The following is a 20,225-nucleotide window of genomic DNA, read 5'->3' as shown; positions in this document are numbered from 1 at the left end:
TCATTTATCCTCAGGGATTGCTGTGAAGCAATCAAGTATCCATGCTTTACAAAACAAGGAAGCATACTTTGCGAACAAGAGACTAATGCTAAGTTCATACAAAGTCTCTGCAGAACAGGATTTCATTTTTAATTTTCAAATTTTTCCTGATCCTAGGTGATCAAGAAAGTGAGGACAGAACATAGTGAAAAAATAGCTAACCATGATGAGAAGCAATTTTAATTTAATCTGCTTTAAGAAAACCTAAAGACAGGCTAAGTTACTCTGGAAGAAAAACTGTAAATAGGGCAAAGATAATTACTATTATGTATTTCTGCATGTCTTTGGAAAATAAAACCCAAGACCTACAAAAAGAGTAAACACTTTAAAAAGGTCCCATTACTATTTCTTTCCTTTGCTGTAGATCTATTTTTGTGTTGCAGATCCACTTTACTCATACCCAGTTTTGTTAATTCCATCTTATTTTGACTGTTTCTTTAGGCAGGTCAACACTGAGGGAAAACACATACAAGCTTCCAGTATTCTTGAAATATTTTATTATAAAGCACTTCAAACAAACTTTAATTCAAAAAAAAAATTTCTCATCTGTAAAAGGAAACTATTTTAAAACAACATTCATAAAGAAAATAGACTGTTCTTAAGCATCAACTTCAGTTAGAGCTCTTCTGTAATGAAATCTAAAGACAAAACGGATGGGTCAAGAGCTATTCATTTCATATACACTCATAAAAGGGAGACTAAGATGTTACACAAACATCATGGAGCATCTTATTGTTGATAATGAAATAGAAACACTTGATAGTTAATTCTGGCCTGACAAAGCAGTCCAACGTTTAAATATTTTTCAGTCCCAAAAGAGACAAACCATTAACATTTCTTATTCAATAATTAAGCCAGCCCTGGATAAGGGTTAAAGCCACTTCAAAGCATCTAACATAAGCTCTTCATTTCATGTACTTCTCCTGTTGATCAGCCAAGATTTTTGCTGAGGATTTGGCATCATAGAAAAGTTCATTTATTTCTTCGATATGCTCTTTCTCAATGCTGTCTTTCCCATTAATCTTGGCAAGCAGGTTAGCTGGGGTCAGTAACTGCACAGCATACCTGTGATCAGAGACAGATGAATAATTACAATTCAGTGCATCCCAGGGAACTGAATATATGTAGGGGTGAGAGATTTGTTAGAAAACACAGGTCTACCAGCACTATGAAAAGTCTGCAAGATCCTCCAGCACATACATTCCTTAAAGGAGGAAAGAGGAGGGTTACCACTCTTTTTTAATGTTAGCACTGTTCTTAACAGATCATGTTATTGTATGGGAGAGGTTTGTCTCACTTCCACAAGTGAGTTAACCTGCAGTGGTTTTAGACCCAGTCACACTTAAGAGAAAAGCCAACTGTGCTCAACTTACCTTAAGGTTGTCTTGGTACCAATTTCCCCTAAATGGTTTAGAGCTTCTTCACTAATATTAATTCCTTCTGTCTGAGCACGAAGTTTTATGATCTGTTGGGATGAATGAGTAAGTGAGGTACCAGCCCAAACGATTAGCATGCTAAGATACTTAGCTTAGTATCTGGAAACTGTCAGCTTAGATGAGACATACTATAAACCAAGATAGTGTGGAGAGTTATCCTAGTGTAACTTACCAGTAAAGTAGAATTTGTAGACTTCTAAGTCTCTGAATAGGCAAATATGTTGAAAAAGCAATTATCATAAAAGGTAGGTAAAGTAACATGTCTGGACTCTTAACTCTTCGTGATAGTTCTGCATGGTTAGCAAAGTGTATCTACTAATAAGGAGCAGAATATGAGAACTTATGCAAGAAACCAGAAGAAGTATGCTGGAAGTGACAGCTGGAATCTTGTGGACAGCTATACCAGTTACTGTATTTTGCAGTGTATCACTGCCACTATATAGCAGAGCCCTCCAAAAAGCCCTACAGAAAGCTACGCCCTTTCTTTAGCAGCTCACAACACCCTTTTTATTCAATTGACAAGAAGATAGTAAAATAAATCAAAAAGTTACTTTCCATGATTCACCTATTCCTGCAAGAAGAAAAAAAATCACTACGAAGAATCTAATCTTTCAAGAACAGTCTCAGGCTTGTACCAGTTTGAAGATCTTTACAAAGTTGGAGAGCAAGATATCACCAATAAGCCTGAGCATATAAAGCTGTAACAAAAGTGGCACAAGTCTTTCGGTAGTCTGTATTACCAGCTGAGTGATAAGGGGCAGACTGGATAATGATGTTGTGTTGTGGTGCTGAGATAACTCTGGAACTGCAAGCCTCATATAATACAGGTATTTTTCACTTTGGCAGCTTTGTAAACAAGATATCAAGAAGCACTCGTTTAAATTAAAGCCATAAAAATGCGCTAAGGGAGTCAGGATAGGGAGCAGAGTAAAAGAGAAGGGCCTGAAACAGCAGGAAGTTGCGCTAAGATATTAATACTGAATATTGGCAATGCTGCTGCAAATTGAAATTTCAAATTGAAGATTTGTTTTCTTTTAGATCATTCAATTTCCATTCATTCAAATACTGCTACTTTGCTCTTCCCCTTCTAGAAACAAGGTATCTTGAATGTCACATCTTTAACAACTTTTAAAGAGAATGTTTTATCTAGCAACTTGGTAGAACCTTACTGAAGGATCAGGGCTCAAGCCATTAACCCAGCAAACACATATATAAGTTGCTATGAAACAGGAAAAGAACTGTTTATCAGGTAAAATGCATTAGGAACAAAAAGTCCCAGTTATAAGCTCTACTACCTAACATCAGGCAGATAGGCAAAACCAGCTGATTACAACAATCCTTGATTAGAATATGCATAAAAGTTAATTTTCTTCCTATTTTGATTGCTAAGTTACTAAGGTAACTGTGGGTCTTGCTCTCAGAGCAGAGCTACACAATGGGCTTTCTACTTTATCAGCACAAAGAGAAATATTTTGAACTGGTTACAAACAAACTTTCATAGATAAACGGACAATTCTTATGGTGATAAATCAATTATGAAAGGTCAAGGCAAAGAGACTCACATAGAAACATCAACAGTGAAAACTTCTTTCTAGCACGAAAGAAAAATGGGAGCAAAAATAGAGAAATAAATTTATGGATGTCTTATTTTTAAACCCCCTCAACTGCATTCAGTTAGAAACCAAAGTTAAGTGTAGTAGCTCCTCCTCCCAAAATGAGAGGTCATTCAAAAGCCTTAATTTAAGGGAAGATGAGATTACCTGACTATGGGAACATGATTTATGGGACATAGTGTCTGGACTCTATTTTTAGGCTTAAGAAATGCTACTGTAAACACTTCCTCACTCCTGGGGAGAGTGGAAATCACAGCACTTACCCAGCTCTTCTGAAAATCAACAGTTCAGAAAGGAGCTGGGTGCATGATAATACAGCACATTAGGCAGGTATATGTAGCAACCTTAACAAAAAGTAACTATTTCTACTACCCTAACTACACAAAATGCACATGCAGTATAAGGAAGTCCAGATAACAGTCTTCAGCATCTCCAGACAGAGTAAAAGTCATGCTTTAAAATTTGTTTTGCATATGGACAAAACATAATTGTATTATTAAATCACTGGGCTGCTTCTACTGTAATCTATACCATAGTGCTTTAAAGTGTCCTTTTAGGTACAAAAAAATAATCCTGAAAATGGCTCATAACAGTCGTATGTGAAAAGCTCCTCAAATGAAGTGAAATGAAGCTTTGCCTCTACGTTTACATTCGATAAATGCCTGAGCTTCACCTTGGCACTTATCCAGCAGCAGGAGACTATTATCTCATGACAACGCTCTCCTCCTTTGACACTATCTCTTAAATAATACAAAGAATTGACATGATAAACCGTAATGTCTTCTGCATTGTGTCACTTCACAGCATTGAGACGCTAATGAGGGGGATCTTTGACATGATGCATCATAATGGCACCCAAGCATTATAATCAATACACAATACATTGTGATGGCCCCACAGGAAAAGTTTCAAGCACTCAGAAGCATATCTCTGCAACACTTACTGTGCTTACATTTCCAAACTTGACTAGGAGCATGAAAATCCTCCCAGTTTCAGGAGACAGTCCTGGTAGGTTAAAGCTACAGTACAGGGCACAGAGACAAAAATGCAGTGCATGAAGTTGCATTCCTCAGTCCCTCTCACATCTTATGTAGAGGAACAGCCTGAGATCTGGGACCAAAGGTCCCAAAATGTGACACTTCATCTCCTACCAACTGAAAAAGCACTACCTGCTGGAACCTGCAAACTCTGGAAAGCACATCTGTGTGAGAGAGAAGGTCAGCTCACAATTCATGCTATCTCATGCAAGTGAGATGTCGCTTTCAGCTCTGGATATGCTGACCAGTACAGCTCAGTGCGTGGAAATCAGAGAGAGAAATTGCTTGCACAATTTTAACCAGCTTAGTGTAAATGGTTACTAAAGCAGCATGCCTTTAGGAAGTGGTAAGCTTTCTAGCACAAACCCTGGCAACCACAAAATGTCAAACAGCTCTATAGTAACAGAATACACAGAGACATAGCAGTCATCCTGATGACTGGAACTCCAGGGACATTTTAAAATTTCTCTTAAAATGTTGTGCATACCTGCTTCATTTCTTGGGGTGTATACAGCATGGTTCGGATAATCATCACTCTATCCAGCAGGTCCAGTGGTATTCCATGAGGAGACACTACATCTTCTGTGCCTCTAAACAAGAAACCAAACAGAAAGAGATCAGATACTATTCTGTGTTCAGTACACTGATTTGACTAAAATCAGTTTTAAGTGACTACATATCTGCTAGTTTACAATTCTTCTGTCTTCCTACAGAGGCACACTCCCCAGACAGAGACAGGAAACATTCCAGTCTGGAATTCATACTGGACAGCCCAAGGGAAACAGATACTACTTCTCGAGCTCTTAAATATGCCACTCAAAAATAGGCAGAGGTGGTGCTTTCTTTCATGCTTTCTTGCATTGTATCTTACAATTAAGTCTTATCTAATGTTCCAGGGTATCTTCCAGCAAGGAACAAATCATTCTTACTAGGTTGTTTAGCAGTATCAGTAGAAATTTTATATGCTGTCATTGATTTGGAGAACATCCCCTCTTGCTGAGCAAGCCATTACTCTGTTTAATCCTTCCCCCAGTCCCTCCAGTGAGTACTGCAGTACATTCCGTACCTGCAATCCAGCAAACTGAGAAGTGGAGGTCTGTGTGTGAAGGACAGACCAGGATCTAGACCCCCAACTTTTTTGCTTGTTTGATGTAAAACACCCAACAGCAAAGGCTGAAGACACATCTACTCTTGGTTTTCAAAGACCACCATGATTTGATGTGAAGTCAAGAGTGAAATATATCCAGATTTCATGAGATCTATAGAGATTGCAAGTAAAAATAGTAAAGTGCTGGTAGAGATCTACATTTCTACGTTCAGTGCTAGTATTCAGGCAGTGCAGCTTTGGCGCTGGTCCTCCCTGGGAAATGAATCAAAATGCCCTGCAATCATCTGCTGTACTCTTGAAAAGATGGTGTTCTCCACTCTGAAATGATTCCTTCTCTTATGAGGTTACAGAAACAAATATACTACCTACATAATTATTTTTTCCCTTACCCTTTTAAGAGCCATCAGCAGGCAAATCGGAGCACTGCTAGCTACTTGAGATAGCAGTATACAGTTAAGAGCTTGCTTTTAAGGACTTAATTCAGCAATATTAGATGCAACTAATATATGGAAAACTTGCTTTCTTAAATCAGTTTTTTCGTAACAAGATCAGAAGTAAATCCATGCCAACAGATGTCTATTTGCTCTACTTTTACAAGACAGCCTTTTTATGCCACTGCAAAAAGAGAGCTGCAACATCCACCTTAAACTTTTTTGAAGGGCTTATCACCTTCACTTTTAAGCAATGCAAACAGAGAAAGATTAATACCAGATGAGCCACTAACAGTGAAAGGAATAGCTGATTACACAGCTGAATTAAATAAATTTAAAGAGTAGCAATCATTGCTAATGACAGCTTGTTTAGACATAATTAGACCTAGACCACAAATTAGCAGTAGAACTTACGGAAGAATCTGAAAGAGGAGAGCACTTTTACTGAACATGCAAAGAATGCATTGTGTGGGTGCAAAATATTGAAGTGGAGGCACGAACTGGACTGGAGATGAAATACAAGTTAGTTGGCAAGACTGAAGAATCACAAAAAGCCAGACCAACATAGTAGGAAATAATGAAGAATAGGGAGGAGCTGAACTGTGACATGCATTAGCAGAAAGAACAGGAAGCTGAAGTCTGATGCAATGAGGATAGCAAACAGCAGAATAATCCAGAAGCAGGAAACTAGGATATTGGAGGTTTGTAGCCCTGGTGGTTTTGACGTCCTTAACATGCAACAGATGCGTTGAGGTATCCAATGAGAAAGGTCATTGTTACAGATCACACAGGGAGTTAAGACAATTCAGAAATTGTTAGAGAAAGAGGGATGTGTCAGTGGAAACAAAAGGAGGAATTCCATTCTGCTTTAACTCAGTCAGCCTGGCATTAAATGATCGTCCCATCATGAAGCTCACAAGCAGTTCTTGAGCACTGATGCAGCTTGCAACCCGTGCAGGAGATTATCACAGGTGTCACTGTCAGAGACAAAAGCCTTCAAAGATTGTAACTCTACTGATGCAGCTAATTACAAGATTTATGGACCAATGCAAACTGGAAAATTCAAGATTAGACATCATACCTGATAACACAGTTTCCTCGATTGGAAGCAAATATGACAATGGGGGAAATAGAAGATTCCAGTGCTCGGTGCAGGTATGTGAAACATTCAATATCCAGCATGTGAACTTCATCTACAAATAGTACACCTGGGACTAGCTCTGCGATGCCTTGATCAATATATTTATTTACCACCTTATTTATCTCTCCTCGAAGTTTGTCTGAGAACAAAAAGAAACGGTTAGTTGTTCTGCTAGTGAGCTACAGGTCTGTATGGAAGGCTTAAAGCAAGTAAAATTCTCCTTTAATTTTTTTATGGTTTGGTATGTTACCACCACAGGGAAAATCTCTGTGACACTAAAATTCTGTAGCATTCAGTCCTGTATTGGGGGAGACATCTCTGCAAGAAAATATTTATAAACTGAACTTCTCGCACCTAACTGGGGTAGTCTGATCCCTCACAGCGCTTTTAAAAAAACGATTTTTGTGGGTTTGGGGAGTTTGGTGGGGTGCAAGTCAGTCAAACCTCAGTTTAAAATATGAAACTTAGGTTAAGTTTCCAAGCATGGCTGAAAAGAACACCACTGAAAGAATAAAATATTGCTACTGTATTTCAGCAAAGAAGTTGTGTTTAACAAACAAACAAAAAAAAAGATAGGGCTATATAAATTTCTGTGAACATATGGATCTCAAAGCTATGCAAGATGTTACATCGATAAATCTGACATCAGAATAAGCAAAGTGACCTCTGGAACAGACGAAATACTTCAAAAGACTGCCATTCAAGTTAGGTATTGAAACAGACTTTGATCTAAATTTAGATAGTCATTTACTGAAACATCATTTCTTTCAAAGCAAAAAGGAGAATAGGTCTTTCTGTAGATACTTTTTTCCTCCAATGATCTGTATGTAGGAAGAGCAGCAGTGCACTTAGAGCATCAAGTCAACAGACAGCTGCTCTAGAGGTGTCTAAACCAGACCCAGGTTAGTCCTTAGAAGACATTTTTCTACTCCACAGAAATTCAGTATGGTTGCTTCACATAAGAATGCATCCTAATAACATTTTTTAGATTTTGTTGTTGCTACTGTTCAGTTTGGCTCTTTGTCCAAAGTGTGACCTTCACACTCTCTGGAAGGAACGTTTTGGGAAGGGGGATGCCACTAGTGTTCTGACCTCTTTCTCTGCAGGAAGATGGGTGCAGAGTACAGTATATACTTGATCACTATATGTGCAAACCAGTAATGTGTTGTACTGTTTCCAGCCACTGCAATTCTAGGAGCTGATCACTGCTCTTTAAAATCTGAATATTGAGTAATAAATATTATTTAAGTATTAATTTAGGGATGCTGCATGAGTAACCCTATTTTTAATCCTTTTCTAACTGGCAAACATAGGTTACATTGGCCTAAAAATACCATGCAGGATTCATACCAGTAATTTCAGTTTTCTTGGGCTTCATCAATTGTCCCATCATAGAAAGGATGTCTTGCCCACCCTATGAAAAGAAAGTTACAGATCAGCTATGAGGTCTCATACTGAACACACACCTTCAGAATTTTGTAAATCAGGAATTGGTTGAAGAAGTTGTTTCTTGCAGTTAAACAGCTCTGCAGTTAAAGTCTGTCAAAGGTTAGGCTGCTTCACCACAGCGGTATTCTAAACACAATTATTAAGCTACCTTCTCACCCCTTCTTTAGCCTTGTTCATTTGCAAAACATAAACCAACTGAAACGAGATATCCTCTCTTAAAAAAATTGTCACAGAGAAGCTCATGTGGACTGAAATTGTCAGGGAACACAGAGACAAAGATTGTCTGCGCGCACAGTAGGTGTTCAAGCTGTCAACACAGGAACAATTATTCTGATTTTTAATACTTTTATATACCATTATTTTTACCAGAGAAATTATTTTGTTGGAAAAAATTATGTTTATTTCAAAATTTAGTAGGTTAAGGGGTTGTAGTATCATACTGTAGGGATGCCAGCCTTTAAACAAAGATACTGTACTGTCTGTGGCTTTTGTTTATGGAACAGATGGAATTCCCCCAATACGGTTTTATGTTAAGATACAGCAAGGAGTAGTTCTCCTGTTTTCAGTGTCTTTTTTTGCAGTATGTTCAGAACTCTACTGAAAGTCACGAGGAAGTTTAACAAGAGGTTATGAAACATTTCTGAAGGAAGCAGGAACATCAACAGACTCCATAGCAGTCAAAAATATTTAGTCACCTTTTATCACAGCGCTTGCAGTTTCCATTTCATGGCCACAAAACCATAAACACACAGCAGAATATACTGATCTGCATTCCGAACTTTCAATAAATAAAATGATGCAGATCTGGCTGCTGCTGCCTCACATCTGTAGGCAACTTTCCTTCTGGCGAGAAAGTAATAATCTCTTTTCCTGGTCAAGAGGAACAGCCTACACTGCTCTTTTTCTGCAGGAGATAGGGCCCAAATATCCACGTGGAAGCTCTGCTGTGGCTGTAAGGCAGTTCTCTGTGGTGTTAGGAAATGTACTCTGACGAACATCCCATGACCAGGTGCATGAATCCTAAACTAGAAACCACCTCTTTAACCTGTATGGCAGGGCCACTGCGGCAGACAACTGCAGCATGACCTCCCTGAAGAGAGGAGAGGTAGACTGGCCTTCAGGGCGTAACACCTACTGCTTTTCCCAGTTGAATCTTTGAGGGTGATTTAGGACAGCTCAACTTTCTACATCTTCTTGATTATTCTAGAAACCATCACATCTATATCAAATAATTTTTCTGTAAAGATGTCATCTGTGGAGTTGGATACCTGAGGTCGAGCATTGGCCACATCCAAGTCATGCAGGGTGACATCCTGAATAATTTCCTTTTTCTTGTGCACATCACCCTTTGGCAAGGGAACATACTCTTCAGCTTCAAGGTCAAATTCCGTAGCATAGATATCACACCTGCCTTGCCTCTGAGGAAAAGCAAAGAGAAACCCAGGTATAGAATTAGTTTCTGTGCCAAAACCTTGAGTGACATGAACTTGATAAAGATAAAGGGCTTAGTTCACAATTCCAGTCCTGACAAGCTTCAGCTGACAATTCAGACATCCCACTCCCTGCTTAGCAACAGGCATACCCTATCTACTGATCAAAGCTCAAAAACTCTGTTGAAAAATACCTGATATTTTCAGTGGTAAGAATATTCCACTCCTCTCTCCCCTTCTTTTAACCGTATGCAATTCTTGCTAAAGGACAAATCCAGCAGATTAACTAGAGATTGGGAGAACTGTTCAAGACTCCTTTGTAGGTGGGTGATTTATTATATGATACAAAATATTATGCTCATCCATTAAACAGCAAGTATCGCTGTACACTACTTTCTAAATCAGATATGAAAAGAATGCTAACTAATGCAGTATTCCCTTCTACGTGTATATATCTTGTGGAGAAAATACCAGAGCGATAAAAGAAAGATTAAATACACTGCACATGTCAGCCTGAAAATGACTAAAGTTGCTTGCTTTTCCCCCCCTTGCCTTAAAGATGTCTTGCTCTTACAGAAAAGAAAACTCATCCAGACAGCATCAGTGATAGCTTCCTTGCCAGATGACCTTAATTGTGAACCAGATGACCATGTTCTTTCAGTGCAAGAGTATTTTCTCTCTAGATAAGCAAAACACTGGGCTCTTCTTAAAACTTCCATGTAACCATTTCATGTCAGTTAAGGTTAATAAATCACAAAGCCTTCTGACAAAGGCAGAGAAAGGTCTGCAAGAATACATACACCTGAATAAAAGTGCGGAACTTTTCTTTTACCTTTACGGCTCCACTGTTTGCTTCAATATAAATAACATCACCAGTTTCCACTCGCTCCTTCTGCAAGCTTTCAAATATGCTTGGGTCCAACTAGAGACAAGCAAACATCACAGTTGGTCAAAACAGTTCCATATTGTTATGTTAATCAAGGAAAATAAATTGAGTCTAAAACTCACTCCCACCAGACAAAATTAAACTGCAACTTCCCCCAACAATACTTGTAAGATTTTATAAAGCTTGTAACACTTGGAGTAGTGATAGCGAAAAAATCTGAAAGATGATGCACAAAACTTATTTTCTTACCAAAAAAAACCTGCTATCTGAAGGAAGATGATGGTAAGTGCCAGAAACATAATGATACCAGTTACTATCACAAAATAAGCCTTTGTGTAATGTGACAGTATGTTTATACCTAGGAAGCAGTACTTCTCTTGCTTTCTAGCAAAACTTTAAAAAAAAAAAATCTGGCTATAGCATTGAATTGTGCTACTTGATTTCCTGAGTCTTTATCCTCTGCAGAGCTGTGTGAGGGAGAGTGGATGTGGAATACATTAGATGCTTTTGTTTCTCTCAGTACATGTTTATTCGCTTTTGCTCTGCATTTTCTTGTTTTCAGAGTGAACAAATGCAAGATGATACTTAACAACAGGGACAGCTTTCAGTTCTTTCATACTCTAACTGACAGGGAAATTGGACAACATGGACAGAGACTTGTGGAAGAAAACAAAGGGAGAGTGGGTCTGAGCTGGCAACACACCAGCTCAATTTCCAGTTCTCTATCAAACATTCACTAGAGCATACCTCCCTACATAGAAAGAAGGGATGTAACAGAAAGAACAATTTATACCATAGCAGGCAACATTTCCCAAAACTATCCTCAAAAATTTGGTTAAAATTCAGGAAAACAAAACCAAACAAGACCTTTATTATATGTTTCTTATCATGAACATGAATTTACAGCCAGGGTCAGACCGAGCATATCACAGACCGAGATAGATCATAGTTCAGATTCCCATCTCAGTCCATTTTTCTGTGGTACTAGTAATGCTGCAAAACTGCATCACGATGTCTTCCTGTTTAAACTTGCCTTTAACTTGTTTAAGACATACAAGTGTGTGCTGCCAAACAGAAAAATAACAGGGGCTGCTGAGCGATGGCTTTAGCCCCAATTTCAATTAGTAGGGAACAAGACTAACATCTAAATATTCTACATGAAGCAAATAAACATACATGCTCAGGAGTAGAATAAACTTGTCTAGCAAAAGAAAACAGCCTTCTGGCATCCTCACTCTACAGAAATGGGGATCAAGAGCTTGAAATGGAAATAAGAAGTGCTAAAAGTCAAAGATGCAGACCTGAAATACTCTAAGGAAGTTTTTAAGACTCTACCATACATACCTTCAACTGTTTGGTTCCCTTTGCAGTTTTGAGTCCTATAATTACGTGGCTGATGGTTTTGCCATACCCCCCCATAGGATTTTCAGTCTCACATGGAGTTAGTTCTGTGACTTCTCCTTCATAAACTTCCTTGGTCTCTTTAATCCTCAACCCTGCAAGAAATTGTTTAGAATAGTTTCAGTACACAAATCAATGGCCGTATACACTCAAGAGCCTGCTGCATTACTGCCAACAGAATGTAACATATTACTAGGCTACATTACATTTAATGGTAATTTTTTACTTTTAAAAGTAGAAAGATTAATTACTGCGCTCTTCTTCAATATTAAGTGAGAATATTCATCCTGTGTCATGAGAATGAAAGTTCAGCCCAAGTTTCGACCTGCAAAGAAGTTTATTAAACTCTAAGAAATTATTTTCTTCTGTTCATTATTATTAGTTCTTGAAGCAAATGTCACTATCCTCTCTTTTCTCTCCCACAAAGAGGGGATTTGCTCGATTTGTTCCCCTGTGCTAAAGTCAGAGAAACGTATCTTCCGAAACTAGTGACACTATTATGACTGCGAGTTTTACACAATTTTTGGACCATTAGAAAAGCCCTGCATAGTAAAGAAAAAGACAGGAGAAAAAAATAACTTCATAAAAAACTTTACATTTTAGCAGCTGAATTAAAAATAACCTAAATCGATTAACAGTTATTGTGCTAGAACATCAGCAAATTAAGAAAATGTTAATAAATAATTTAAAATATTTTTCAAGTTAATAGTGAAAGGTGAGCTAGATAAAATTTAGCAGAAACTGCTATAATGCAAATTTAAAACTATTTCAAATTAGCTGACAATGACATCCTTACTTTGTTGTTTTTCAGCCAGCTGAGCAATCATCATAGGATCTGGGCATCTTCTGTTCTAGTCACAGCTACTGTAATTAACTAAGTTATTTTGAATTGGTGAATAATACAGAGCTGAAGAGTTTTATGGTAAGGCTGCTCCAAAGAAAAATCACCATCATCACCACCACCACTACAATTATGCATATGTTCTAACTACATAAAAGTTCAAAGAACCCACATCTGAAGAGGCTCTATAAAGTATTTTATGAGACACACATGCCATACCAAAAATAATGAATGGGCTGTAACAAGATATAAGGAAGTCATCCTGCCCAGTCTGAGGCTATTAGGACTTTATAGAACTTTCCCTGTTTCATAACTTTTCATTTTGCTTTGAAATAGATCAGACACTTCACCAGGAATCTTGAGTTGCTGATAGGGGAATATAAAGAACTGACAAATACGAGTCTGTCTCCCTCTACTGGACCCAAATTAAGACTAGGATTTTAAATGTGAGAAATGGGTTAATTGGGGATAACATGATAATTTCTTGGTAAGAAATATCTGCTTTCTCTTATCTAGCACTACATTAAAAGTTCCATATAAAGTTAATTTCAGTAATTTTAAAAAATGTTTCAGGTATACCAAAACATCCTACAAAAAAAGTTATGAACCTTTGAGTTATAAAACTGACCTAGACAAGGCTGCATCACATAGGTTACATATGCAAGGAATGGGAAGCAATATGGGAATGTGTACAGTAGAACTCCTGGTGCCAAGAACTGGACATTAACAGGTTTGGTATTCCATTTTGTTTTGTGTTGAAACTTTCACCACAAGCTCTATTCTGCTCCGAAAAACTGTAAGCCCATTTGTGTTTGGGTTATATTTTGTGTGCTGATAAAGCACATCTTCCAATTCCATTTCATCTGAAAATAATCCAATTCACATGCTCAGAGTCTGTTCCACAACAAAAATCAAAGCTGAGTCATCGAGGACAACCTAGAGATTTGCTTCAAAAGCATGCCTCTAATCTAAACTAATGTGCTCATATAGATATGTCTGTAGAAAATAATTAGGTGAACATGATCTGAACAAAGGTAACCGATTCCTTGAACTTGTTTCTGATTATACTTTGGTTTCAAATTAATCTGCATGTATCAACTATGAACTTAGTTCTCAAAAGAGTTCTTAAGCAGAGACATCTACTTACAAATCAGACACAAGAGCCTAAGAAGGCAGTTGTGGGCTATTTCATGTTTTGGTTCAATAGCACTATATGGAGTTAAACAGTGCTTGTTTGATTTACTGGCAGTTACAATTTGGAGACAGAGGAACAGATACACTATTTCAGGGGCTATTCCAGCAGTCATTTTTTACTGCAACTGAGCTCTAACATTAGCTACTGTCATCATCCTTGCCAGCTCCTAATAAACTCTAGACAGGATTAATCTCTCTCAGCTGAAGTTTTTGCAACACATACAATTCCATTCTGCCATTTCCCACTCTGCCCTTTTATGTTTCTTACATATTATAAACTCTTTACTATACCCCAAACAGTAGTCGGCCATGAGACGGTATAAAGTCTGTTACTAAAAGACTCTCAACACTAAGAATTCTGTAAACTCAGTCACTCTTGTTTCGTTATATGGTGATGGGTCCAAACCAGACTCTGTTGTTTCCAAGAAAAAAAAAAAAAAAAAAGTAAAAAATTGATGGTAATATCTCTGATCATTTTTATAAATTGAGGTGGCTAAACACCCTGAAAGTAAAATGCATAATTTGAGTAACAGATGATGTATACAGAACCTGCTAACAAGGAATCATACACAAAAAACAGAAAACTTGAATGAATACTTTAAGTACTGGTTGACATGTGAGCTGAAGCTTCTCTTGCACCCAGTCACAGTTGACGCTGCACTGTGGATACAGAACCATTTTTTTTTTAAATTCACCCTTGTAAATTATTTATTTACCAAGCAGGGAAGCTAAAACATACCTGACATTTAAACACATTTGGAAAGTGTTCCATTATGAGAAATGGTGGTTACTAGTCCTTTAAAATATTTCAGGGTTTTTTTTTTACGCTGATAAAAATATTCAATCAAGGTTGTGTTATGAAAATGTGACATGGAATTCAACAGAAAGGAATAACAGAAGTTCCATCTTTCATTAACACTAATATTTGTTTAGAAGTGTCTCTCTATTGACATTCAGGGAATGCAGGGACCTAACAATGTAGCTGGCTGTTAAACCTCAGAGAGTTAAAATACTGCTATCTCTATAAATGACAACATGGACGGCATAAGTTTCACCTCTTGGTTCAGGTTTCCAAATCTCTGACAGGGAACTTCATCACGTCAAGGAAATTTTGCAGACTGCTCAGTCTCTGGCTTCCCTCCCCCAGGCCCTGCCAGATTCATGGTAACCAGAAGACCAGAGACTACTGAGAGTTGCTTTCTTATGAAAGTCAATGGCATACTTTTGTTTCATTGCAGAACTGAGAGACTTCTTCACCTTACTGCCACCAAACACTGAGATGAAGTCCAAGGGGAAACATGGTACAGAAACCAGGAAAATTAACTGCTAATATGTTCAGTAGTAAAATCGGTTAGGCTATCTTTAGCCAACCCTCATACAAACAAGGGCCACTTTTAACTGCATTTATCAGCTGTCAGCAGTGATCATATATCAGATTTTAGATACTTATTGAGATTGTGTTGCAAATTTAATCAGTTTGCATCAAGCTTGTAAAAGTACGCTAGAATTGACGAACACATTAAGTATTTATTTTGCTGGCATGGACTTTCTATGTGCTCACTGGAATACTAAGTCAGGCTAACAATACTACCTGGGAGTTCTTGATTAAGACTGTTTGCTTAGTACGGTGAAATCACTAACATTACAAAGAGCATTCTTCTGTCTACAAGTATTTTTGCTAATATAAGAAACTAAAATGATTTTTCTTTCAGCTTCGATATTCCGAGTCACAGACAAAACCAGGAGGTTAACCTGGAGGATGAAAGGAGAACCCGGGTAAGTAGAATAAACCATAATATAAAACATAATTTAATTGTTGTAAACAGAAAACCTAAGTGTGGAAGAGATTCACTAAATTAGGATCAGCACTGAAAGAACATACAATAATCTGAAAACCACCATGATCACTTAAAAGTTTTTCCTTTTTAGATGACTGGAGAAAAGCAAAATAAGTGTCATGCAAATACTTAATTTATCTGTTTTTCTGAAACTTACCAATTGCACGTCGGAAGTTCTCCATCAGTACTTCTGTTTTCTTGATCTCAGTGGAATAGACCTCACTTCCAACCATAGGACAAAAGGGAACTTTACTTCCCAGTTCCTGAGCAATAGCTAAAGCCAAAGCAGTCTTCAAAAAAAAAAAATTAAAAAAAAAATCCACACATTAATTTTTATAAGAATTAACAAATGATTCTTTCTGCACAAAGTTAACTTTCCTCATCATATCACCTTCCATACATCAACCATTAATTTAAGACTATTCTGCTTGACATACAGTTCTCTCAGATAACCTTCCTCCCCCCAAAACAAGTTAGACAAATATAAAGTGACTTTTATCAAAGACTTACAAAACACCTTAAAGAAACAGTACTGGGAATTTGAATTTGACATCTGATACAAATACAAAAAGCCTTAAATAGCATGGAGAAAAAAAAATAAAAAGCAAAATTATTTAGGCTTTTAATATAAAATTAGCTTCTAAGACTCTTCTTCAGAAACCATGTTACCTATGTGTTTGGTAGCCTACAAGAGGTGGTTTCATGCTAATGATGCCTAAACACAGCACTGGATACTGCCAATGTTGATGACATGGAAAAAGTCAAAATATAAAGCAGGAAACCATGTCAATACATTGATGGAAAAAAATCGAGTAGATGAAAACATTATGCAACCACTACCTGCAAATGTTTTTGACAACAAATTAAAATAAAATAGATGAGGGAATACTTTATTTCATATCAAAGAGACAAATAATACCTTGCCAGTTCCAGGAGGTCCTGCCAACAGCACTGCTCTGCCAGCCATTTTCTTGCTTTTGATTAGTTCCACTATAACCCCACAAGCCTGTAAATTAAATAAGTATTTACACTGTTAACACAAGTATTGCTGTAATACATTTTGTTCCAGTATTACTAATAATGTTTAGAACTATTAAGTTTTGTTAGCGCACTAAAAATGAGGATTTCAATTTCATGCACACAAAAAGGGAGGTGAGATCAGAAAAACCTACTTCCTACAATCATTTGATTCCATCTGATTCTGATTTGATTCAATCATCTGATACAACCTGGCACACGCATTAAAAAAGAAAAACACAGACGACAAAACTCAACCTAAGAGTACGGACTACTTTCCCGCTCCTGCAGTTGCATGCATATACGTACGTTTAAAAATAACACAGGCAATTAATCTCTTGACTTTCAGAACGTCAGATCGGCCCAGGGCCAGACATCGGACTCAAACAGGAGCTCCAATCCCCACTCGTACCAAATCTCTCGACTTTTGACGGATTTTGTTGCCTTCAATACACCAATTTCTACTCCTAAAACCCCTAAGACAACCACCTACCCTTGCCGCTCCCTAACGCGAAAAAGCAGAGGCGCAACAGCCGCGATTACCCCCACCGCTCCCCACACAGGGGCGGAAGCTGCGGAGGAGCTCAGGTAAAGGATTTCACTCCCTAACGGGACTTGTAAGAACGCCCAGCGCAGCCCAGCCCTGGCCCCGCCGCCGACCGGGGCCCCTCAGGCTTCCCCCCCGCCCGGGGCGGAGGCTGCCGAGCCCCGGGGAGCCCCGGCGCCCCTCGCTCACCTCCCGCGCGTTCTCCTGCCCCACAAGCCCGGCCCCCGCCGGCTTGGCGGTGCCGCTCTCGTCCAGCCCCAGCCCCTTGACATGGCTGTGGGCAGCGATGCGCTGCGTCTTCGAGGTGCTCTTCACCTCCTCGATCTTCATGGCGGGGCAGAACCGGCCCCAACCGCCCACGCTCGCCACACGCGGCCCGCGCGTTACCACGGCGCCCAGCCCGCGGCTGCCTCCGCCCACCCCGCCGCGCCATTGGCCCTTGTGGCGGCGGCCTTGGTGGCTATTGGGCGCGGCGCACGCCTGTCACCGACCGGGGTGCGTTTTTTATAAGGTCCGTCCACCCGCTTCCGTGTGCGACGCCTCTAGAGAGCCCGGCCGGGCGCGGGCACTGCTGGAGGAATGGGGCCGGGAGCACGGAGTCGGCAGGGCGCGAGCCCAGGCCCTCCTGGAGCGGGAAGGCAGCTTGTTCTTGGTCGGCACGTCTCGGCCCTACATCTTCTTGAACACCTTCTGCCTTCGTTGAACCTGGGTTGGGGCTGGAGCCGGTGCTTCTCCCCGCTGCCAGAGCCCCGGGTGCGGTGCTGGGTGCCTTGTCCCCGTCCTGGGCGCTCGGGCTGCCCACGGCCGACTGGCAGCGGGCCGGGAACCGTGGGCAATGCTTTCCGAAAAGCCTCTGCTGAGTTTAGCTTACAAAAGTAAGGTGAGGCATTCCGAGGGTGTTTTCTAAATCTTTGTCAAAGAAAGGGGTGATCTCTTACCTGCTTGTTGTCACTGCAAAATAATTCTATTCCATGTGTCCAAAGCCTTTATGTAAGCATCTGAGGCTTTAACACGTGCTGTACTTAAAGCATGTGTTCTTCCTGAGCTTTGACCTACTGAAATGAGGGAAAACTACACCACTTTCTCAGCAGGTAGATTCCTGGACTCACAGACCTTGCCCTCATTTCGTCAGGTCTGTGACACTACAGCTTTTAGGCTGTTGTAACTCCTAACAGTGGTTCAGCTGTAATTCTGCTGTACCTCTTACATAGTGTTTACATGTTTGAGAAGGAGGTCACTCACAGTGACATTTTAGATGGAATCAGGGAACTAGCAGCTCCAGTGACTTCTCCTTGTTTGTAGATACTGAGATCTCCCCCAAAACAGAAGAGACTCTCTTCCCATGGGTATATAGTGTTTTCAGTGTTTGATTGTAAAACTCTGGCTGCCTGCAATGTTCGAGGCCAAGGAATTAACATGGTATGATGCAGGAATGCTATCTGTGCAAAAGGATGGTGGCAACTTGGCTTTCTCATGCGTATTTAGGGAGAATTGCAAAAGCAGTCCTGTGATGGCATGAGCTAGGAGAGTGGCTTTTAGGAAGGATGGGAGTTCTGGTTCAATTTGCAGAAGCCTAGTGAACAATATATATGCTATTCATTTCCTTTTTGTCTAAGAGCTTCCACTAGTTCTGTTACAAATGTCATTCAGCAAAGACTGCTATTTGTTGCTTTCTTTTTCTGTTAATTGTTCTGTCAGTTTATAATCTAGTTTAAAATTGTAATTACAATATAATTGCACACATATGTAGTTCAACACCTTTTTAAGGGTATCATATTATACAATTGTTTAGCTAAAATTTTTTTAATCTAACAAGTATGAGCTATTCTTTAAATAATTAAAAAAACATGTATACTATTGGACTCTATACATCCTTTCAGGGTTATATTAGTCACAGAATACAAATGCTTAATACACACTGAACTGCAGACTTTTTTCTTTGAAAAAGAGCAAATATACAACTTTGATTTCTCTAGTGCATTAAACTGCCACAAGTGTTGTGGGCAAGTCTGGTCAGAGTTCAAGTTTCTGCCAGCACTGGAGGAATAATTAGCAAGTCTTCTAAGAGCTCTGAAGGCAGTGATATTGTTAACAAGAGGTCCTGTCTAGGCATGGCCTTCCTTTTAAGAAGGGCTAGAAATGGTTGAAATACATAGTAATTTGTTAACTTAGTCTGAAATCTGTCCATATGTTCCATGTTACCTTGTTTGATGTTGTAGCTAGGCCTATTTTTGAGATTATGGCATTTCAAAGACTAATAATATTTGCTTATTTCTTTTTTGTGAAATTCAATATATAGGAATGTAGATAGCAGGAATAGAGATTTGCAGTTAATCTTTATTATAACTTAAATGGAATGTTTTTATCTGTCCTCTAGGTAAAAATCAGATATACTACATAAGGTTCTTTAACTTTAGAAATACTAATTCAGTTAGAGATTTTTTTTTTTTTATAACAGTGGTTAGCAAACAGAAATGTTAATTGCTTGTCTACAGCAATATTATATCTCAAAAATAGAATTGGAGTAGAGCCTAAAACTTCAGTCTGCTAGCGACCATTGCTGTTCAGTAAATAAAATATACTGCCATGATGAAGGTACACTTTTAGTATTGACTTAGAGAAAATGTTATTAAAATAATTCAGGCTTGTGTTTGCAGTAGAAGAGGATATTTAAATATGAAAAAGAACCAATAAACAATTGTTTGCTTGATAGATGTGAGGCTGGCTTCTCCCTCTTACTTGTTCAACTTAGTATTACTTAACAGGGTTTATTATCATTTATAAGCTATGCATGGTTTGGCATAGCTCATTGTATTG

General features: G+C 38.8%; 2 protein-coding genes across 2 annotated transcripts in view; one reads left to right on the top strand and one right to left on the bottom strand.

Annotated features, from left to right (window-relative positions):
- Nucleotides 1-519: 519 nt before the first annotated feature.
- RUVBL1 (RuvB like AAA ATPase 1) lies at nt 520-17,828 on the bottom strand. The gene is made up of 11 exons (XM_032994939.2): nt 17,598-17,828; nt 16,764-16,850; nt 16,002-16,134; nt 11,915-12,066; nt 10,517-10,606; nt 9,523-9,672; nt 8,156-8,219; nt 6,746-6,944; nt 4,613-4,715; nt 1,413-1,504; nt 520-1,104 (listed from the first exon to the last, which is right to left on the bottom strand). The coding sequence occupies exons 1-11, from the start codon at nt 17,736-17,738 to the stop codon at nt 945-947; spliced, it is 1,371 nt and encodes a 456-aa protein (XP_032850830.1). The 5' UTR covers nt 17,739-17,828; the 3' UTR covers nt 520-944.
- Nucleotides 17,829-17,988: 160 nt separating this feature from the next.
- The window catches only part of EEFSEC (eukaryotic elongation factor, selenocysteine-tRNA specific), a 134,292-nt gene continuing 132,055 nt past the window's right edge, over nt 17,989-20,225 (top strand). Inside the window, exon 1 of the mRNA XM_042799554.1 lies at nt 17,989-18,288. The gene's annotated coding sequence lies outside the window, so the exon portion shown is untranslated. The remainder of the gene's footprint in view (nt 18,289-20,225) is intronic.

The sequence above is a fragment of the Tyto alba genome, unplaced genomic scaffold (genome assembly GCF_018691265.1).
Source record: "Tyto alba isolate M040663 unplaced genomic scaffold, T.alba_DEE_v4.0 Super-Scaffold_3, whole genome shotgun sequence".
In the NCBI taxonomy this organism is placed as follows: domain Eukaryota; kingdom Metazoa; phylum Chordata; class Aves; order Strigiformes; family Tytonidae; genus Tyto; species Tyto alba.
The sequence above is the reverse complement of the archived record's forward strand: the minus strand, read 5'-3'. Positions and strand labels throughout refer to the sequence as shown.